The sequence below is a fragment of the Chiloscyllium punctatum genome, chromosome 46 (genome assembly GCF_047496795.1).
Source record: "Chiloscyllium punctatum isolate Juve2018m chromosome 46, sChiPun1.3, whole genome shotgun sequence".
NCBI lineage: Eukaryota > Metazoa > Chordata > Chondrichthyes > Orectolobiformes > Hemiscylliidae > Chiloscyllium > Chiloscyllium punctatum.
The window spans coordinates 61563723-61587268 of record NC_092784.1 but is presented as its reverse complement, the minus strand read 5'-3'; the positions used below and the strand labels follow the sequence as shown (position 1 = coordinate 61587268).

General features: G+C 47.2%; 1 protein-coding gene across 2 annotated transcripts in view; it reads right to left on the bottom strand.

Annotated features, from left to right (window-relative positions):
• The window catches only part of tyk2 (tyrosine kinase 2), a 99402-nt gene that overhangs the window by 5437 nt on the left and 70419 nt on the right, over nucleotides 1-23546 (bottom strand). For both annotated transcript variants that reach the window (XM_072564427.1, XM_072564428.1), the window contains exons 13-23: nucleotides 22419-22506; nucleotides 15203-15330; nucleotides 13558-13693; nucleotides 8962-9113; nucleotides 6712-6862; nucleotides 6179-6273; nucleotides 5239-5431; nucleotides 2515-2633; nucleotides 1941-2113; nucleotides 587-704; nucleotides 118-228 (exon numbers count right to left, since the gene is read on the bottom strand). In XM_072564427.1, coding sequence (XP_072420528.1) covers nucleotides 118-228; nucleotides 587-704; nucleotides 1941-2113; nucleotides 2515-2633; nucleotides 5239-5431; nucleotides 6179-6273; nucleotides 6712-6862; nucleotides 8962-9113; nucleotides 13558-13693; nucleotides 15203-15330; nucleotides 22419-22506 — 1464 coding nt within the window. The remainder of the gene's footprint in view (nucleotides 1-117; nucleotides 229-586; nucleotides 705-1940; nucleotides 2114-2514; nucleotides 2634-5238; nucleotides 5432-6178; nucleotides 6274-6711; nucleotides 6863-8961; nucleotides 9114-13557; nucleotides 13694-15202; nucleotides 15331-22418; nucleotides 22507-23546) is intronic.

Here is a 23546-nt window from a genome sequence, read left to right as displayed (position 1 = left end):
GAAAGGCTCTGGTCATTGACAGTTCAGACACTGAGTCGGCTCAGTGGGAACAGCCACCTCTTGCCAATACCAAAGATATTGTTAAAACTAGTCACTTGCCCCATTTTCTGTTCTTACCTCCAAGGGACAAGACTTTGGACAAGGCAAACGCTGCCCCCTCTCCAGCAGTTCAATCAGTCGGACCACTGTCATCTGTCCATGTGTCACTCCAATCATCTCGATGAATTTCTAGGAACAAGGTTTGAAAGTGAGTGACTGACATTACCTCTTACACACTCAAAATTAAACAAGCCCTTTTGAAGGAATTTTGAACAGTAAAGAATCTCAGTGAAGGTGACAGTGGAATAGTGTGACAGAGAGTAGAGATACCATCCTCCATGGGAGGTGGAGTCTGTGTTGTGCCGTGGTTAATGTGGGAAAAGTATAATGAGGATCAATGACAGCTCTGAGGAGGGAGAAGGCTTTTCCATCATCTTTCAGAGCTTTCCCGGGCACAGGAATGGTCAGTGAATTGGGTTCAGACTGGGCTCAATCCAATTACACAGCACAAATGGGACCTGACCACATCTGGCAGGGAAATACTTACTGCTGGTGGGCTCTGGCGGGTTTCACAGTACGTAAGAAGTTCATATAATGTGACTCCAAACGACCAAACGTCAGAAGCAAAGTTGAATTTTCCTTCCTTCAGACAATCAACAGCATACCTGGAATAAGACACAAGAGCAAAACATACATCTGAATAACTGCTGTACACAGGCCATATTTCATTCCCTCACATTGGCTTAAACACCGGCAAGGACCAAGGTTGCAGAAGTACTCTTAGCCAACATGGTGACAGGTCCTGCTGACCAGTCTCAGTGTCTCCCGGAACAGCAATGAGGAAAACCTCCTGTCATTAAATAAACTGTCCCTCTCACTGATACTCAGCAGCAGCCCCACCCCATAGGACTGACAGCAGTCAAAGCAGTGAGAAGCTGAGGAAAGGATCATGAGGGCAAGGTTTGCAATGGAGTTTCACAGTATGCTGACATTTGTCTTTCTCTGTGAGGCTGCTCCTGGTCTCGCATCAGAAACAGCTGAATAGACTGAACGTCCCCCAGTGGGACAGACAGGATAAATATCACTGGCTTCAATGCCCATCACACTCAGTCACCCTTGCTTTGACATCACAACCAAAGCAAAAGGCTGCAGACACTGGAACCTGCCATTAAAAGGAGGTGATGCGAGAAACACTCAGCACATCAACAGCATCCATCTGGCTGCCCACTAGCACCTCAGTGGCATCAGGGGATAGGCAAGTAACATCAGCCCAGTCTGTGACACGTGCATCCCCTGGATGAACAAACAAGAGAGAACACCAGAGGTTTAGGGTGAGAGGGGAAAGATATAAAGCATGTATGGAATGAGCTGCCAGAGGAAATGGTGAGGCTGGTACAATTACAATATTTAAAAGGCATTTGGAGGGATATACAAACATGAAGGGTTCAGAAGAATATGGACCAACTGCTAGCAAATGGGGCTAGATTAATGTAGGATATCTGGTCGGCACAGACAAGTGGACCGAAGAGTCTGTTTCCGTCCTGTTCATCTGTGACTCTATAACCAGAATGAACATTTCATCAAAACTGGAGGGAAGTTGGTGATCTAATAGGTTTTAAACTTGACCCTCATGTTTACTGACCTTCCCCTTAACAATTAGTTATTCAACCCCATCTATTCCCAGTCGTAACCAGTTCCACATTCTCACCACTCACTGAGGAAAGGATTTTGCGGATTTTTCTAGATCAATCTTGTATTTCTGGTCCTGAATTCAGGATTTGCACACATGCACAAAGCTGCAATCACTGAGGTGAACTGCCCTCCAGCTGCTGGCTGTGGAGAATGAGGAACCTGGGTATCCGGCCAACAGACAGTGATACCGAACCAAAGTAGGAACTCACCAGAACACAGGGCTGTCTCCATCGTCCTTCACTCGGTAATAGTCCTGGTGTTCAGGGATTGCTTTGGCCAACCCAAAGTCCCCGATCTTCACAACATTCTCATTTTCCACCAGGACATTCCTGGCAGCCAGATCACGGTGCACATACCGCTGCGACTGGAGATAGGACATGCCCTGAATCGAAGACACAAAGACCAAGAGTCAGTGCCCTGAGCACTTCACATCAGAAGGGGAGGCCTAAGGGAGGGGACTCCACTCCCTCACACCTATCTGTTGTGAGAGCTCTTCACAGTTCCTGCTGCTGCTATACTAGCAATGTTACCTGTGAAGGTTGACAGCCAAGACTGAATGTTTGTAATGCAGGTTTTAATTATCTATAATGGCATTTATACTGAGTCATCTATGGCAGGAAATGCCCTCATATGGTCTCCAGGTGCCTGGATCAATGGAGGAGCAGGTTCAACTGGTTGACAGGGAAATACACAGTAAGGCACACGAGCACTGCGACAGCACAAGTTAAGAGAAGATTTAATTACTTGCCTGAAGGAGGAAAACAAAGCTTGGTGTGTTTTTACCTGACAAATCTGTTTTGCGAATAAGAGAAGCTGTCCAAGTCCGACAGCGTGTTTTGGAAGGTAATCTCGCAGACTGCCAAGAGGCAGATACTCCATGATCAGTTGGACAATCTGACCTCCTAAAGTGAAGGGAGACAATGAGTTTAAAGATAGCACTTGTCTGAATTAATGCATGGTCAGTGAACAATAGATTCCATCTAGACAGAGAAGTTTATGGAGCAAAGTATGCAAGGTCTTTCACAAATAGTTCAGCGAATGGAACAGACAGTGCTCAGGAAAATCACAAACAGTTTCTCATCTTGTGATGACTGACTATTGTGCATCATCCTGTTTCAGGTAACTCCTCTAACCATCTCTTGGTCCGACCACTTTCTGGCCAGCTCCACCATGTCAGCTATTTTTCAGATACTTGTCTCCCGGGATCCATTAACAGCTTTTTCAAACTTTCAGCAAACGGTGGGTCCAAGGCTCACTAGAGCCTGTGCACCAGGGAATCCACGAGATGCAGACACACCCACTCTCACTCTGACGCGCACACACACACACACACACACATATACACACACTCACTCTCACGCTCTCTGTTCAATCTAAAGTCACAACTCTTTCCTTCTGATCTTTGGCCAGAGTTGCTGGGGCTCTTCACTCCTCAGTTCGGTTGCAAATCTTACACACACACACACACACACACACACACACACACACACAGTTGGTGACAGTGCTGTCAGTCACTGGCCCTCCCTACGAGACTGATTTACCTTCAGTGCTTTTAATAGCCTTCCCCTCACTTTGTTTTAGCTGCTGTTTAACCTGTCACTCTTAGATATTGATTCATCTTTGTCCTGTCAAGCATGGACTACTTTCTAAACAGTGAGAAAATTCATAAAGCCAAAGTACAAAGGGATCTGGGAGTGCTAGTCGAGGATTCTCTAAAGGTAAACATGCAGGTTGAATCCGTGATTAAGAAAGCGAATGCAATGTTGTCATTTATCTCAAGAGGGTTGGAATATAAAAGCACCATTGTGCTACCGAGACTTTATAAAGCTCTGGTTAGGCCCCATTTGGAGTACTGTGTCCAGTTTTGGTCCCCACACCTCGGGAAGGACATACTGGCACTGGAGCGTGTCCAGTGGTGATTCACATGGATGATCCCTGGAATGGTAGGTCTAACATTCAAGGAACGGCTGAGGATCCTGGGATTGTATTCATTGGAGTTTAGAAGATTAAGGGGAGATCTAATAGAAGCTTAGAAGATAATACATGGCTTGGAAAGGGTGAACACTAGGAAATTGTTTCCGTTAGGCAAGGACCCGTGGGCACAGCCTTAGAATTAGAGGGGGTAAATTCTGAACAGAAATGCGGAAACATTTCTTCAGCCAGAGAGTGGTGGGCCTGTGGAATTCATTGCCACAGAGTGCAATGGAGGCTGGGACACTAAATGTCTTCAAGGCAGGGATTGATAAATTCTTGCTCTCAAGGAATTAAGGGCTACGGGGAGAATGCGGGTAAGTGGAGTTGAAATGTCCAGCCATGATTGAATGGTGGAGTGGACTCGATGGGCCGAATGGCCTTACTTCCACTCCTATGTCTTATGGTCTATCCCATCTCTCCCCTCCACCTGCTCTCTCTCCCAGGATCTGGATGGCATTCTTTTCTCACATCGCCAAAACAAAAACTAACTCTTTATTCCACCCACTGTATCTGGGAGCTTGCTGGGTGGAAACCAGCTGACTTTCCTGACTGAAGTAAGTTGAATTTAAACGTCAGTGAAGCACCTTGGCGTGTTTTGAGTAATACTCTATGAGAGCAAGTTTGGTTATTTGAAGGAGTTGAGATGGTACAGCCAGAAGCCGGCACTGGCAACTCCAGCCCTTTTCTAAACTGGCGGCTTTTCCCGGTTCAATGGGCAGTGTGGGATAGAGGTAAAGCAGTGTTACTTCTGCAATCATAATTACTTATGCAAGGTAATTGAACTCACACCAGTGTATAATTGTTTCAACCAAGAGCTGAGTTAACAAGAATGAAAACTATGTGAAGGAAATATATAATTGCTTTTGTATTAGCTAAAATGTGCATACAAGAATGAAATGTGCCTGCTAACAATGGTAGTGTTACAGACAAATAGATAAGGTGCTGAGAGGGGAGGGGGTGTAGGTTAAGCTAAATATGCCTGTACAAACAGTTACAAGCATATGTTTCCCACTTCAGCAAAAACAAAAGAAGACCACCATTAAAAGGTCATGAGGCACTGTGCAAATAAAGAATAAAAGGAAACATTGCTTTGGCAAGCACGGAAACAGATGGCAGTGAAGAAGGACATATAACAATAAGACCACAGAGGAATGTGGCCAAACGGCCTTGTGAGGACAAGGCCAGATGAGTTCAGAGATAAACAGTCGTGGGCGTCAGGCTTAGAGTAGTGGGAAATGTAAACAGGGGAGGAGCAATGGGAGGAGGGAAGAGAAACCAATTAGATAAATATTGTTACTCGTGAGAGTGGGAGAGTGGGAGAGAGGGAGAGAGAGTGCGAGTGCGCGCCTTTGTAAACAATAGACACCACACCCCTCTTGCAAAAGCGTAGTAAATTCTACTGCTTCAGATCTTGTCTCGGACTGAAATTATTGAAGTGAGTGAGCTTCGTTTCTCACAGCAGGGAGGTGACTTGCTGAGCAAGGCTCAATGGGATAGAGGTTAATCTGCAGTGGGAACGCCTCCGACAGTTACCTTGCTCACTACTGCTGCCTTTGTATTTGACGATGTTGTCGTGGTACAATGTTTTCAGAATCTCGATCTCCCGTGTCCAGCTCGTGTGCAACTCCTCCCCACACTCTGACTTCAGCGATTTCACTGCCACAACTTCCCCCGTGCCATCGTTAAATGGGTCATAAATGTACAGACCCACCTTACCAAAATGACCCTACAGCAAAGCAAATTATCCAGGTTTAAAACATTGCTTCCACAGTCCCAACTTCCCTCCTACTCCCGAGACATTTGTTAATTCCATACAGTCCCAATAAACGACACAAACTGGGCCTCCAAGGCAGGTGAGCGATGTCAGGCAAGGCCTGGGCTGGGTGTCCTATCGACAATCAACAGAGACAAGATACGGGAGAGTGAGAGGGAATTGAAACCTGTTCCTGTGTAGCCAGGAGCTCCCTGCAGTCTCAGGCCCCAAACAACAACATCGCTGAACACAGCAAGAGTGGTCACGTCCTGCAGACAACTCTCGGAGTGGCCGCTGTCAGAAACAGAACAGCTGATGCTGCTAAAGCTGGGGCGCACAGAGGGAAAGAGACAAGGGAGAAAAAAAAGTGACTGAAACCACTCAATGCTGCAAGGTGACACTGCGAAGCCAAACTGGACAGTCATCCACTGTCCTCATTAACAACCTGCACTTCAGAAAGCATGAGCTCACCAGAGTTCACTCAGTGCTGGTTTCTGATTTAAACAGAGTTGCAACCGTCTTCAGACCCATTCTGCTCTTTTAGTGGACCCAGTGGGGAATAAATTTAACATTCAGATAGGCACCATTTGGTCAGAACAAACTGCAAACATCTGCAGTCAGTTCCAGCAAGAATCACAACACCAGAGTTAGGATCCCCTCACAGCTGTTTGCAGGACATTTAGCAAAAACTAGGAGGGTGCAAGGTGCAAAAAAGCTCACCTCTCCAAGATCGCGGACCTTCTTCAGGTAGCGTTTCAGGAAGACAGTGGGGTCAGAAACAGTCGGCACTGAGTTTTCACAGGAAATGTCCGGATCTAGGAAGCAGGTCATCAAACATTAGAGCTCAGAAACTGGATAAGGAACACGGCTGAATACACACCAACAAATAAAATGTACCAGAACAATCAGTGCATTTAAAATAAAATCACTGCAACAAAAGGTCATGAACAGAAGTGGCAAAGCCAATTGTTTGACCAGCATTCACAAGTACCTTATCCCGTTCTGGGCAAACCTCTCTCAATTCAGTCTCATTGTGATGACTCCGTTTTAGATTAACAAGTGCCGGTCACAGGTCACAACCCCGCACAGGCTGCTTTACAGCACAGTAACATTAAAATTAATTCCTAATGCTTCGTGTTCTTCTTTTAAAACACATCTTCAACGCACCCAGGAGAGAGCAACCCCCCCCCTTTCTCTCCCCCCGAACCCCCCCCCCCCCCACCCCACCCCACCCCACCCCACCCCCCCCTTACTTTGCTGTTGCAGCATTGTGAGTTCCCGCAGAATTGTCCGGAAAGATGGCCGTTGGTTTGCCTCGTAGCTGTGACATTGGCTATTCAGGTCAGCAAGCTCTTTACAGGATGGTTCTGGAAGCTTCCCTTTCATCTCGTAGAATCTCTCTTTCTGTTTAAAATTAAAATCAGAAAAAAGCATTGCAGGTTAGAATTCTAATAGTAAGTTACACTGAGCTCTCAGGATGATGGCAGAGTGACCAGGTAAATAAGCTCAAATGGAGAGAGAGCACGAGAGAACCCGCCCTCCCCCAGTCCCAGGATATTGGGGGGGGAGGGGGAGAAAAAGTGTGGTATCTAACAGCAGCCTCCCTCCCCCTCCCTCTCATTCCAAAGATAGGGACTGTGCGCGCGCGTGCGTGTATATGTGCGCGCGCGTGCGTGTATATGTGCGCGCGCGTGCGTGTATATGTGTGTATGTAGATGTGTGCGTGTATGCGTGTGTGCGTATATGTGCGTGTGTGCGTGTATGTGCGTGTGTGCGTGTATGTGCGTGTGCGTGTATGTGCGTGTGTGTGTATGTGCGTGTGTGTGTATGTGCGTGTGTGTGTATGTGCGTGTGTGTGTATGTGCGTGTGTGTGTATGTGCGTGTGTGTGTATGTGTGTATATATATGTGTGTGTATGTGTGTGTGTGTGTATGTGTGTGTATATATGTGTGTACGTGTGTACGTGTGTACGTGTGTACGTGTGTACGTGTGTACGTGTGTGTGTGTACGTGTGTACGTGTGTACGTGTGTACGTGTGTACGTGTGTACGTGTGTACGTGTGTGTGTGTACGTGTGTGTGTGTACGTGTGTGTGTGTACGTGTGTGTGTGTACGTGTGTGTGTGTACGTGTGTGTGTGTACGTGTGTGTGTGTACGTGTGTGTGTGTACGTGTGTGTGTGTACGTGTGTGTGTGTACGTGTGTGTGTGTACGTGTGTGTGTGTACGTGTGTGTGTGTACGTGTGTGTGTGTACGTGTGTGTGTGTACGTGTGTGTGTGTACGTGTGTGTGTGTACGTGTGTGTGTGTACGTGTGTGTGTGTACGTGTGTGTGTACGTGTGTATGCGCGTGCGTGCGCGCATATGTGCGCGCATATGTGCGTGCATATGTGCGTGCGTGTATATGTGTATATTAGATTAGATTACTTACAGTGTGGAAACAGGCCCTTCGGCCCAACAAGTCCACACTGCCCCGCCGAAGCGTAACCCACCCATACCCCTACATCTACATCTACATCTACCCCTTACCTAACACTATGGGAGTTACCATATCTAACAACACAGCCTCCCTGTCCCCCTCTCATTCCCCGGAGCTGAGCAGAAAGTTGACAGCGACACACTGAGGGAGGTGTACAAACAAATGCCCCCAGAACTAGATTGACATTGGTGCGTGGAAAGGAGGGGGACTGAGAGGGTGCACAGAAATGCAGAAAAAAGCAAATGTGTTTTGAGTGCAAAGACACTAATGTGTTTGAATTAGGCTGGGTGATCTTTAATTTGCAGCTGGCAGCTGCTCAGCTTCTCAAAGGTTTTCATGCACAAACACATCAAGCTCAGTTTGCACTAACCACAGTCAGCCGCGCCCAAACGTGAGGCCAAGGACTTGGGTTTGGAACTCCTGCCATCACTAAAAGCTGCTCAGGGTGCAGGGGCAGGCAAACTGAATATTTCACAACTGAAATTCACAGATTTGTCTTGCAGCTGCCTTTTCTCAAGATCCAGAACTTTCCTGGTCAACTCACTTCCTCAGCTTCTTCTTGCTCCTCTTGTCTTTCTTTCCTTACCCAAACGTTTCCCACTAGTATTTCTGACATTTGAGCCACTTCAGCAGTTTCTCGGCCTGAGCTATCCTGCTTTCTTCATAAACCATGTACCCCCGCAGGCCCCCTGCCACCCTGCAGCAGCTGTGTGGGGAAACTGCTGCACCCAAACTGCAACTGGAGGACACTGACTGTCCCACAGGACAGGAAACACTGACCTGATGTCCTGGAAGTAAACCTCAGGCTCACTCTCCTTTATAGCTGCCCAGCTCAGATCACTGAGCTGTCACCAGTGGATCAAGGTATGGGAAGAGACCATAGCTGTAACCCCTGGGCCCTCCTATCCCTGTGGCCCAGTCTGCCACTGTCCTGCATCCCAATGACTATGCCCTGCGATCAGCTGGAGTGCACTGTGGTCCTCTTGTTCATATTGCGAAGCCTAGCATGGCTCAGACTAGATGTTACCTCAGACAGTGTTCGCTCCTTCAGTGGGACCTCTCCATGACAGCAGATTTCCAGAACAGTTGTCCCAAAGCTCCATTTGTCAGCACCCAGGCTTAACTTGTTCACATTCTGGACACACTCTGGAGCGATCCAGGGAATCCGCTCCACACGTTCTGGGAGGACAACGATTTTCACAAGTCAGGGCTTCCGCAAACTGCCCAAATCAAAATTTCACTTTCAACGCTCAGCCAAACAGTAAGTCTGAAGCAGGACAGAGAGGGTTTAGATCATGCTTGGATTCTCAGTTACTGTATTTCATGTTTGCATTGTGCTGTGCTTCTGTCAGCTCTACTTTCTCCCAAATTCAGGTAGTCCCTCAACACCTCGGACTCACAGCACTTGGATCGTCAGATATTGCCTCCAGCAATCCACAGACTCTCGACCGGGGACAGTTACTGGGACAGCTGACCACACACGTGGGCAAAGAGGCAGGTTCAAAGGAGCATCCTCAAGGAAGAAGGGAAGTTTGCTGTTTAATTCCCCAGCAGCAAACAGCAGACATCAACGGGAGAGCGATTACAAACTGGGATTGCACAAGAGATCAAACACAGATGGTACTGTCGAGGGAGGGAGGAGACATGGAGAGGTGGAGGGGGAAGGGGGTAAAGAATATTGGGAGGAGTGTGGAGTAGGTTCACATTGCTAGGGTTCAGGATGGGGGGGGGGGGGAAAGAAGAGGTGGTGATGTGGTTTTGGTGTGGGGGTGCCAGAGGAGACCAGATCCCAATCCATGTGAGAACAAAACCAGCAAGACCAGCCATGTGGCATGACATTCCTGCTTTGGGTACAGGGTGACTGGAGAGAATTAAAGACAAATTTCTTGGTTTTAGAAGGTGCATTACCTGGGGCTGTTCTCTCAAATCTCCAAGGGGCCGAATGGCCTACTCCAGTTCCATGGTATGTTTGTTGGGTTGGATTTCAGGAGGGGACAGGCCAACACGGAAGCTGGCACCAATATTGAATCGGCCTCACCCATTGCTACCTAACTATTGCCAGCTGGCATAGGGCCAGAACAAACAGCACAATATCCAAATACTCTGCAACTTTCTTCTCCCCAACATCAATGGCTCTGGGCAGCTCAAACACTCAGTAAGCACTCCAGGTTTGGCCATGATGCTATAAATATCTGTGCTAACCTATTCAGCAGATGGGTGAGCTGGTTTTATATATTCCCCAGCAAGTTTTAACCTGGCACAGTCATTTCTGCTGTTGAACCCCTCAGCCTGGCAGGGTCCATGCTGTAGTGAACTCCTGTCCAAAAATGGGAAGCATTTGACCATGAAGTTCTTCCTGATTGAAGAATTCAATCTGCCAGTGCTTAGCCATGGCCAATCAGGCACTGCTTTTCATCAGCATAAACATAACAGTCATTCTACTGTCCGTGCATGGGTTACATCCCATCTCATGTGCAGCAAAGAGGATCTGCATTTCTACTGGGCTTTGCTTAGATTACTTACAGATTAGATTACTTACAGTGTGGAAACAGGCACTTCGGCCCAACAAGTCCACAACGCCCCGCCGAAGCACAACCCACCCATACCCCTACATCTACCCCTTACCTAGCACTACGAGCAATTTAGCATGGCCAATTCACCTGACCTGCACATCTTTGGAGTGTGGGAGGAAACCGGAGCACCCGGAGGAAACCCAAGCAGACATGGGGAGAATGTGCAAACTCCACACAGTCAGTCGCCTGAGGCGGGAATTGAACCCGGGTCTCTGGCGCTGTGAGGCAGCAGTGCTAACCACTGTGCCACCGTGCCGCCCACTTTCTCAGAAGATGCTCCACTACTCGATGAAATTAAGGCATTGTTGCACTATGGGAGTTCTGGCCACCTCCTAACGGGAGAAATCAGACCGAGTTGGGGAACAGCAGAGGTGAGCAATGAGGGTTGATCCAGCAATCAGTTATCAGTGAAATAAATGGGCCAGAGGAGCTTGGGTTTTATCACTGAAGTAGATTTTGAAACAGATTTGTATTGAAATAGCTTTTCTCATCATCACCTCTTTTACAGCAAATGAAGCATTTTGGAAATGTCGTTCCAAGTGGAAGGTAAGAAACAGCAGCTTATGGAGGCACTTCAAGTCCCCACTAGCAGCAGGATAACAATCAGTTCATTTGCTCCAGTGCACGTCAACTGAAGGGTAAATATTGATCAGGCAGCAAGAGGACCTCCAATACTTTGTCAAAATAGTCATGGGATCTTTCTTATCCACCAGAGAACATAGACAGAACCTTGGTTTCACTGCCTCTGATAGTGCACTATTCCTTCGGTCCAACAATGGACTCTCAACATGGAGGTTTGTTCTCAAGATGTAGCATGGGAACTGAATCCAAACATCTGACTCAGACCACAGTGATACCAAATGAGTCACAGCTAACACAGATTCCAACTTGACAGAGCCAATGTGGACAAGCTGCTCATTCCAGGTCAAACACCCACCATGTCAGGAGGGCAGGCAGAGCTGACGACTGGACTAAGTTAACAGCCAGGATACCCTCCACACGAGATTACCTGATGGAGAAGAAAGTTGCAGACTATTTGGATATTGAGCTATCTGTAGGCCCAGGTTTTGTTAAGAGAAAGAGCATTTTGGGGAGGCATTATAGGCCTACATTCATGGAAAATGGATCCCATATGGATGCAGGTGTTAAGGAGGGGAAAGTCAATTGGGAATGGAAGGGAGGACTGCTCCTGTCTTAATATAATAATTAAAAAGGTTGAAACAGTTCACTGCGCAAAGGAGGTCAAACAGCTCTCTCTCAATCACAACTAATGGACTAATGGGGAAAGCAGAAAATGAACTTGGAACAGCAAATTATCCAGCTCTTTTCAATAAATATAAAATTAAAGCAACCAAAAACATTAGATCAGAACAATGAACCCTCAAACATCACTGACTCCTTCCCAAAACCAGGAGGTTGTGAACTGAACTAAGATGGACCTTATCTTAATTTAAATTTTTTCTGATCTATGCCTTCTTTTATTAATAGAGGTGTCTGGTATAGCGAGTTAAACCCTTTTCACTATATTTTGTTTTATAAAAGACACTATTCTATTCTTTTCCATATCAGCCATCTCCTTTGCAGATTCATTGCCAGAGCTTGCTTCCATTGGCACTGAGTATCGTTACACACTATACACACCACAAACTGAAGACAATGGAACTATTTGACTGCGTTAGTGGTAGGAGGGAAGCTGACCAAGTTGAGATGAATCACACCTACACATTTATGCAATCTTCCCAACTGAGGTGACCAGGAGCAGAAATCCTGCTTGTGGGTTCCTCTTGTGTGCCATGTGATCATGAGCCCACTGAACCCAGCACAGCCTGACTCTGGGTCTTACTCTTCTGATTCGCATTGCTGGAGTTTCCATTGGTCAAAGATCCTCGAACCAGGGACTCAGCCTGAGAATTAGGCCACTCAGGACAGATGACAGAAAGCACACTCACATGCAAGGGGTCATGGAGGTAGAGAACGCTCTTCCACAAATGGCAGTTGACGCTAGTACAACTGTTAATTTTAAATCGGAGGTAGACAAATTTTTATTTGGGTATCAAAGGATATAGTCCCCAAGGTGAGTACATGGTAGGATATCAATTCACAGATCAGCAATCTTCTTAGTGACTGGCAGGGTGAGCTCAATGAGCTGAATAGCCTACTCCTGTTCCAATGCTCACGGTAGCTGGCCAGTCACAGATCGCTCCAAACTCCATCATGGGCAGCTCAAAGACCTAACCCCAAGTTTAAAAAGGATGGATTCTGCTCACTAACCTCCCACTGGGATTGCAGACTGGGAATGGAATTGGATGAGCACAAGTGAAAGGATTTAGGCTTTAATTCAAATACAGCCACTTTAATTCATTACACACTTCCAAGTCAACCAATCCCTTAACTCTTGTCCTGGGTAATTGAAAAATACAGCAATTTGAGAAGCAGAGATCTTGAGCTGGTATGAACCTTCACTCTTCTCAACTTCTGGATGACACTGTCGCTTCACCACTGGTGAGTGGGTGCTATTAGTGTGACATGTTTACATATAGATATGGATTTAATTTAGAATACAGAGAAACCTAGATTATCCGGCATTTAATTATCTGAATTTCAGATTATCCGAACAAGATTCCAATGCTTGGCTAAACTGTGTTATCCAGCTTTTGATTATCCAAACAAAATACAGCCCGCCCATGTCGTTTGGACAATCGAGGTTCCTCTGTACACCTCCAGCAGCCACATCTTGAGTAGGTGAGGTATGGTAAAGTGCTGCTGAGTGTAACCTTATCCACTTGCAGCTGAATGTGCAGAACACCCTTTCAATGTCCACAAAGATTGGAACAGCGACAATCAGAGACCTGCCACCAGGAATGTGGAAATCACAGTGATTAACAACCTGGGAATCTGAGAGGAAGGCATGGCAAGACTAACTTGGTGTGGAAGAACCCCAGAGATTTCACCAGGGTGAAACTGTGGGCTAGGTTTGCAACGTGGAGCAGTATTTTTCAAAGTGGAATTCCCAGTGTCCTCAGTCCCCAACAGTAAAGGCACAAACTGACCTTCTCGAGTGAGCACTGTAAAACTGATGCCAGGATCACTGACTTTGATGAAAGGACTGCTTCCCTCCTCCAGCCCCTTCCTCGCGACAAGCACGTTCTTGCAGCAAATGTTCCCATGCACCATATTTTTATCCTCCTGAGAGAAAAGAAAATTGCCAAATGTTCATTCTTGTCAGAGAGAGAAACAACTGGAACTAAATGCTGCTTCAGTGAGATTCCTGCTCAAAGTTCACTGACCAATCTCTTGATTGAGAAGCATTACCCAATGCACCATCCCTACCCTGAAGACACGGACTGTCTGGGGTTTGAATATCTTATTCCTTCACCATTCTACATACATCAACCCAAAAAAATGAGAGTTAATTTGACATGAATCCAGGATGACTTGTTTAGACACCAGCTCCCCTGACCTGGAGTACAAAGACGAAAAAAAAGTGGCCTACCCACACCAGCAGATGAACAGGTGGGCTAACTCAACCCAGTCAGAGCTTCTGCAATGGGTTATCCCAGGACCAGCCGGCGTACTTCCACACAGACACTGGGGGGAGCATTTGCACACCAACTTACCATCACCACACCTTCCCCCCCGCCCCCCCATCACCCCAAATACCTCAAAGCGTTACCCTGCAGTCATTGTGTTGAAATACGGCAATTTATGTAGACAAACATGCAACTGCGCAAGTATATTCAATTATTTCAATTATATTTACAGAGACAAAAACTGATGTGTGCCCTGTAGAACACTCCATTCAATTCTGGGCTCCCTACTCTCAGAAGGATGTTGCTGAACCTGCAAGGGTGCAGAAAAGATTTACAAGGATGTTGCCAGGGTTGGAAGGTTTGAGCTATGGGGAGGCGCTGAACAGGCTGGGGCTGTTTTCCCTGGAGCGTTCTAGGCTGAGGGGGTGACCTTCTAGAGGTTTATAAAATCTTGAGGGGCATGGATAGGGTAAGTGGACAAGGTCTTTTCCCTGGGGTCAGAGTCCAGAACTACAGAGCATAGGTTTAGGGTGAGAGGGGAAAGATTTAAAAGGGGCAACTTTTTCATGCAGAAGCTGGTGCACAGATGGAATGAGCTGCCAGAGGAAGTGCTGGAGGGTTGTACAATTACAACATTCAAAAGATATTTGAATGAGTATATGAATAGGAAGGATTTAGAGGGATATGGGCTGAGTGCTAGCAAATGGGACTAGATTAATGTACGATATTCCAGTAGGCATCGACAAGTTGGACCAAAGGATCTGTTTCTGTGCTGTGTAATTCTGACTATTTCAGAAGGAATTATGGCAGCTGTGGCTCAGTGTTTAGTACTGCTGCCTCACAGCATCAGGAACCCAGGTTCAATTCCACCCTCAGGCGACTGTCTGTCTGTGTGAAGTTTGCACATTCTCCCTGTGTCTGTGTGGGTTTCCTCCCACAGTCCTAAGATGTGCAGGTCAGGGTGCATGGGCCATGGGAAATTGCCCCATAGTATTTAAGCACATGCAGGCTAGGTGGGTTAGCCTTGGGAAATGGAGGGTTACAGGGATATGGTAGCAGGCCTGGGTCTGAGTGGGATGCTATTTGGAGGATCTGTGTAGACTCAAATGGGTCGAATGGCTTCTTTCCACATTGTAGGGATCCTGTGATTCTATGTGATGCGTACCAAGTAGCTCAGTGCACTAGCAAGTTGCTTAATGACAGTCAGACTCCACTCTGGGCTCAGCTTTCTTCTCTCTTTTCGTAACAAGACATCCAGTGGTCCAAACTCGACATATTCTTCCACAATTATATCTGTAAAATGAGGAGAGTGATTATTTTTCTGTAATACGGAAGAGAACACAGAGGGCAAAACAAAATCTATCAACATGCCTACAAGTTTTGTGATTAAGCTCCTCCTAAAAATCCTTTGGCAGGAAAGTTTCATTAGAACAGGAATTTAGATTAGATTAGTGTGGAAACAGGCCCTTCGGCCCAACAAGTCCACACCGACTCTCTGAAGAACAACTCACCCAGATCCATTCCCTTACATTTACTCTTTCACCTAAAACTACGCACAATTTAGCGTGGCCAATTCACCTGACCTGCACATTTTTGTGTGTGCATAAAAATGGACTGTGGGAGGAAACCTGAGCACCCGGAGGAAACCCACGCAGACACGGGGAGAATGTACAAACTCCACACAGAGTCACCTGAGGCGGGAATTGAACCCATGTCCCTGGTGCTGTGAGGCAGCAGTGCTAACCACTGTGCCACCGTGCCGCCTATGAGTTGTTTGTGATTCTGTGGTTTCAGTCTACCTTCATGGATGCGTCTGATTCTGCTGCATCTCAAAAGGAACCACACAAGGAATTACTCAAGAGTACAGTGAGGTTTTTTCAAAATGAGGATATTTTATTAAGTGTTACCCAACTGGCAGCATCTTGTCTTCTAAATGGAGTCCTGGGTCCAGCCTTTGGCTGGTTGTTCTGATAGCTCTACTTTGTTGTTGTATAAACACAAGAGAACACTATGGTCAGAATTGCAGCAATATGAACATAATAGTGGGCACTGCGGGACACGGGGCACCGTAACGGGCACTGCGGGACACGGGGCATTCAGCATGTTAAACATTGCAACGTATACTGTTATCCAGGTGACACTAAAAGACGAGGCAGAGGTCCATGAATGCATACAATTCTCAGGGATTTTCACTGGGGGGAAGACCACGTACTGGAACTTTGAAAGAATTCCTTGCTCTGAATCTTTAACTTGCACCTGAACAAGTAGACAAGGTCCAGGTTTACATCTTGTTCAGAGGATAAAACAGCTAACAGTGGTGTTTTTATGATATGACTGGAATAGCTACAGAGCATGAACAATGGAAGGATTAACCCAACAGGCAATTGAGCTGCCAAGAGAGGCAATCACTGCTCAACTTGAAAGAGATGATTCCAAAAGGAAAAACATTTCCCACCTCTTTGGAACATGACAACAACAGCTGGGTTAATCTTTGCTTTGTGGTTAAAGTAAATCGGAACTGACCTGTGCCTTGACCTGGCTATATCTCATATCCTTCAATCCCCTTAACCACATAATACCCATTAATCCCAGTCTCAAAATATCCCTCGGACCCTCTGCAGACACATATACACATTCTTGACGGGGAGAACAGCAGATTCCTATTTTCTGTCTCTCAATTTCACCACTGAAAGACTGAGGCTGAATTTCAAAACCCTATCCTTGACTACCTGATCAGGGGTAATACTTCTCTGTATCTACACGATCAACAGTTTTAACACATGGATCAATCACCTCTCAAACTTCGAGAAGCAAGAGAAAACCTGGGTTGAGGCAAGTTGTCCTCATAACGCTAAGTCGCAGTATCATGACGGACAGTCTGTACAGTACTGCCTCCAAGGCCAGTTCACCCTTCCTGAGGTGCAGTGCCCAGATCTGAAGAGAAGGCTCCAGGTGGAGTCTGTATGATGCTTGAGACAATGAAAGGATTGCTTGCTTGCCACTGTAGTCTAGCCCCACTTGAAAAGGAAGGCCAGCAATCTGACAGCTTTATGGATACATTTTAAGACTATCATCTCAGGCAGTCCTAGGTTCTAGCTTCTCTGAACAAACACTGCAGCTTGGGTGAGTAACACGAGTTAACCATGAAAAGCTGGTTATATGTAACGATTTGGCTTTGAGTCAGAAAGGTTTGATGAACATGAACTGTCAGCCAAGCAGCTGACAATGTGCTGCGTACTCACAATGGTCAGACAGAAAAATAAATCCGTAAACAAGCTTCAAAACTAGCCAGCAAGTCAGAGCAACAGAACTGGATTAGGAAGGCGATAGCCTCAGGACTGATTGTACTTTGTAGGCAGCTACACAGTGAGGTCAGGAGAGACTGGATAAATTTTAAATGTTGTCTTGTCCAGGAGAAATGTGTTAATAATAGGGTGGCCATTTCAACAACATGCCAGCCCCTTTTAACAATACATATTGGAAACCTTCTCCCTCAGGCAAAAGGCTCCCGAGTTCATTTTGATTCTCTTATAAGTGCCGTGGACTAAGTCAAAGAGGAAGACCCCCTATTGCATCAGCAGTGAGGTAGACCGACAGCAACGGAAATTCGATAGGGCTCTGGGAGAGTACCGAGGAGGAAGGTTGGTTCAGCTCCTAATTAACACTCACCACAGACACAGAACATAAAAGCCTCCTGCTTGGACTGGGTGTCAAACCAAATAAATCCTCTGCAATAGAATAATAAATCATCAAGACAGGTGGCTTCAATTCTTGCCTGGCCAGGGTATTACTGATCTGTAGCTCACACTCAAGACTCCACTTCTGAAAACAATTTCTGACAATAACTAGTGAAAATAAATAAACATAGATCAGGATTATTTCCTCCATTTCTCAGAACCCACCAAAGCCTTGGAGTGGCTCCTGGAAAGGCTGGGTATTGTCTACCACTGCTCCTTCCAACAGCACACCACAGACTGGGGAACTGAGCATTTACTGCTCCTTCCAACAGCACACCACAGACTGGGGAACTGAGCATTTACTGCTCCTTCCAACAGCACACCACAGACTGGGGAACTGAGCATTTACTGCTCCAACAGCACACCACAGACTGGGGAACTGAGCATTTACTGCTCCTTCCAACAGCACACCACAGACTGGGGAACTGAGCATTTACTGCTCCAACAGCACACCACAGACTGGGGAACTGAGCATTTACTGCTCCAACAGCACACCACAGACTGGGGAACTGAGTATTTACTGCTCCTTCCAACAACACACCACAGACTGGGGAACTGAGCATTTACTGCTCCTTCCAACAACACACCACAGACTGGGGAACTGAGCATTTACTGCTCCTTCCAACAGCACACCACAGACTGGGGAACTGAGCATTTACTGCTCCAACAGCACACCACAGACTGGGGAACTGAGTATTTACTGCTCCTTCCAACAACACACCACAGACTGGGGAACTGAGCATTTACTGCTCCTTCCAACAGCACACCACAGACTGGGGAACTGAGCATTTACTGCTCCAACAGCACACCACAGACTGGGGAACTGAGCATTTACTGCTCCTTCCAACAGCACACCACAGACTGGGGAACTGAGCATTTACTGCTCCAACAGCACACCACAGACTGGGGAACTGAGCATTTACTGCTCCAACAGCACACCACAGACTGGGGAACTGAGTATTTACTGCTCCTTCCAACAACACACCACAGACTGGGGAACTGAGCATTTACTGCTCCTTCCAACAGCACACCACAGACTGGGGAACTGAGCATTTACTGCTCCAACAGCACACCACAGACTGGGGAACTGAGCATTTACTGCTCCTTCCAACAGCACACCACAGACTGGGGAACTGAGCATTTACTGCTCCAACAGCACACCACAGACTGGGGAACTGAGCATTTACTGCTCCAACAGCACACCACAGACTGGGGAACTGAGTATTTACTGCTCCTTCCAACAACACACCACAGACTGGGGAACTGAGCATTTACTGCTCCAACAGCACACCACAGACTGGGGAACTGAGCATTTACTGCTCCAATAGCACACCACAGACTGGGGAACTGAGCATTTACTGCTCCTTCCAACAACACACCACAGTCTGGGGAACTGAGCATTTACTGCTCCTTCCAACAACACACCACAGTCTGGGGAACTGAGCATTTACTGCTCCTTCCAACAGCACACCACAGTCTGGGGAACTGAGTATTTACTGCTCCTTCCAACAACACACCACAGACTGGGGAACTGAGCATTTACTGCTCCAACAGCACACCACAGACTGGGGAACTGAGCATTTACTGCTCCAATAGCACACCACAGACTGGGGAACTGAGCATTTACTGCTCCTTCCAACAACACACCACAGTCTGGGGAACTGAGCATTTACTGCTCCTTCCAACAACACACCACAGACTGGGGAACTGAGCATTTACTGCTCCTTCCAACAGCACACCACAGACTGGGGAACTGAGCATTTACTGCTCCAACAGCACACCACAGACTGGGGAACTGAGCATTTACTGCTCCTTCCAACAGCACACCACAGTCTGGGGAACTGAGCATTTACTGCTCCTTCCAACAGCACACCACAGTCTGGGGAACTGAGCATTGACTGCTCCTTCCAACAACACACCACAGACTGGGGAACTGAGCATTTACTGCTCCTTCCAACAGCACACCACAGACTGGGGAACTGAGCATTTACTGCTCCAACAGCACACCACAGACTGGGGAACTGAGCATTTACTGCTCCTTCCAACAACACACGACAGACTGGGGAACTGAGCATTTACTGCTCCTTCCAACAACACACCACAGTCTGGGGAACTGAGCATTTACTGCTCCTTCCAACAGCACACCACAGACTGGGGAACTGAGCATTTACTGCTCCAACAGCACACCACAGACTGGGGAACTGAGCATTTACTGCTCCTGCCAACAGCACACCACAGACTGGGGAACTGAGCATTTACTGCTCCTTCCAACAGCACACCACAGACTGGGGAACTGAGCATTTACTGCTCCTTCCAACAACACACCACAGACTGGGGAACTGAGCATTTACTGCTCCTTCCAACAACACACCACAGACTGGGGAACTGAGCATTTACTGCTCCAACAGCACACCACAGACTGGGGAACTGAGCATTTACTGCTCCTTCCAACAACACACCACAGACTGGGGAACTGAGCATTTACTGCTCCAACAACACACCACAGACTGGGGAACTGAGCATTTACTGCTCCAACAGCACACCACAGACTGGGGAACTGAGCATTTACTGCTCCAACAGCACACCACAGACTGGGGAACTGAGCATTTACTGCTCCAACAGCACACCACAGACTGGGGAACTGAGCATTTACTGCTCCAACAGCACACCACAGACTGGGGAACTGAGCATTTACTGCTCCTTCCAACAGCACACCACAGACTGGGGAACTGAGCATTTACTGCTCCAACAGCACACCACAGACTGGGGAACTGAGCATTTACTGCTCCTTCCAACAACACACCACAGACTGGGGAACTGAGCATTTACTGCTCCAACAGCACACCACAGACTGGGGAACTGAGCATTTACTGCTCCAACAGCACACCACAGACTGGGGAACTGAGCATTTACTGCTCCAACAGCACACCACAGACTGGGGAACCGAGGATTTACTGCTCCAACAGCACACCACAGACTGGGGAACTGAGCATTTACTGCTCCAACAGCACACCACAGACTGGGGAACTGAGCATTTACTGCTCCAACAACACACCACGGACTGGGGAACTGAGCATTTAGTGCTCCTTCCAACAGCACACCACAGACTGGGGAACTGAGCATTTACTGCTCCAACAGCACACCACAGACTGGGGAACTGAGGATTTACTGCTCCTTCCAACAACACACCACAGACTGGGGAACTGAGCATTTACTGCTCCAACAGCACACCACAGACTGGGGAACTGAGCATTTACTGCTCCAACAGCACACCACAGACTGGGGAACTGAGCATTTACTGCTCATTCCAACAGCACACCACAGACTGGGGAACTGAGGATTTACTGCTCCAACAGCACACCACAGACTGGGGAACTGAGCATTTACTGCTCCAATAGCACACCACAGACTGGGGAACTGAGCATTTACTGCTCCTTCCAACAGCACACCACAGACTGGGGAACTGAGCATTTACTGCTCCTTCCAACAGCACACCACAGACTGGGGAACTGAGCATTTACTGCTCCTTCCAACAGCACACCACAGACTGGGGAACTGAGCATTTACTGCTCCTTCCAACAGCACACCACAGACTGGGGAACTGAGCATTTACTGCTCCTTCCAACAGCACACCACAGACTGGGGAACTGAGCATTTACTGCTCCAACAGCACACCACAGACTGGGGAACTGAGCATTTACTGCTCCAACAGCACACCACAGACTGGGGAACTGAGCATTTACTGCTCCTTCCAACAGCACACCACAGACTGGGGAACTGAGCATTTACTGCTCCAACAGCACACCACAGACTGGGGAACTGAGCATTTACTGCTCCAATAGCACACCACAGACTGGGGAACTGAGCATTTACTGCTCCAACAGCACACCACAGACTGGGGAACTGAGCATTTACTGCTCCAACAGCACACCACAGACTGGGGAACTGAGCATTTACTGCTCCTTCCAACAGCACACCACAGACTGGGGAACTGAGCATTTACTGCTCCTTCCAACAGCACACCACAGACTGGGGAACTGAGCATTTACTGCTCCTTCCAACAGCACACCACAGACTGGGGAACTGAGCATTTACTGATCCAACAGCACACCACAGACAGGGGAACTGAGCATTTACTGCTCCTTCCAACAGCACACCACAGACTGGGGAACTGAGCATTTACTGCTCCAACAGCACACCACAGACTGGGGAACTGAGCATTTACTGCTCCTTCCAACAGCACACCACAGACTGGGGAACTGAGCATTTACTGCTCCTTCCAACAGCACACCACAGACTGGGGAACTGAGAATTTACTGCTCCAACAGCACACCACAGACTGGGGAACTGAGCATTTACTGCTCCAACAGCACACCACAGACTGGGGAACTGAGCATTTACTGCTCCTTCCAACAGCACACCACAGACAGGGAACTGAGCTTTTACTGCTCCTTCTGACAGCACACCCCAGACTGGGGACCTGGAAATCACAGTGAAGTGTGCTTGGAGAGGAAATAGGAATTCTGCATGATCCATTTGTCAGGTTATCAATGATGGAGAAACTCAAAGGCTGTAAACCTCGCCATATAAACAAATAAAGCATTGAACACAAGTTTTAAAAGGTGTGAAAAAGCTATGGATTACTTTCTGAGCCCCGCACACAGACTCCATGCACGAAGGCAAGGTGAGCATGAGATATTTGACTCATCAGACTGGCCAGCTCGAAGAATGCCTGAAAAATAAAAAGCAAAATTGAGGTTGAGGGGGTGACCTTACAGAGGTTTATACAATCACGTGGGGCATAGCTAAGGTGAATAGCAATGCAGCTCAGTCAGAAGATACCAACAAAAACTGCAGCTGCTGGAGGGTGACCTGGCATTATGTGAACAAGCTGCAACACTAGCACAGTGTACATACAAGAACCTAAACTCCTCTCATCAAGGGTAAAACTCGCTTGATTATAGTTGCTGCCAAACAAAGAAAACCATACACACACAGGATTATCAAAACCTCAAATATAAAACAAGGCAAGGTTAACAGAAGGAATGCAGTCATACACACACTGGTTAAATAGAAAAGGAAATAATTCAGCAGGTCATAGCTGTACCCCAACATCCATTTCCCTTATAAAGCATCAATTCTTTCACACCTTTAAACTTGAAAAAGTACTCTAAAACTACATGGCTCTGTAAATAAAGCAAGAAACAACACTTTCAATATGCTAATCCTTGACTGTTAAGACTATAACTGTCCTTTACAGAACCAGTGAAGCCCTACGGTGTGGAAGCAGGCCATTTGGCCCATTGAGTCCATACTGACCCTCTTAACAGCATCTCACCCAGACCCACCCTCCTACTGTATCCCTGTAACCCTACGTTTCCCACAGCTAACCCACCCAGCCTGCACATTCTTGCAATCTATGGGCAATTTCCCATGGCCAATTCACTCTAACCTGCACATCACTGGATTATGGGAGGAAACCGGATCACCCGGAGGAACACCATGCAGACAAGGGGAGAATGTGCAAACTCCACACAGACTGTTGCCCAAGGCTAGAATTGAACCTGGGTCCCTGGCGCTGTGAGGCAGCAGCGCTAACCACTGAGCCACCATGTACCCATATCGCTCTTAATATCTTGACCTTGTTCCTTTTTAAATTCTCTGAATGATTTCACTATCTTCGCTGTACCATTTGGGGCTGTAACCAAGTAAACATGCTGGCGAATGAAGGCCACTCCTTCACAGCGGTGAACCTACCGAATTCACTACCAC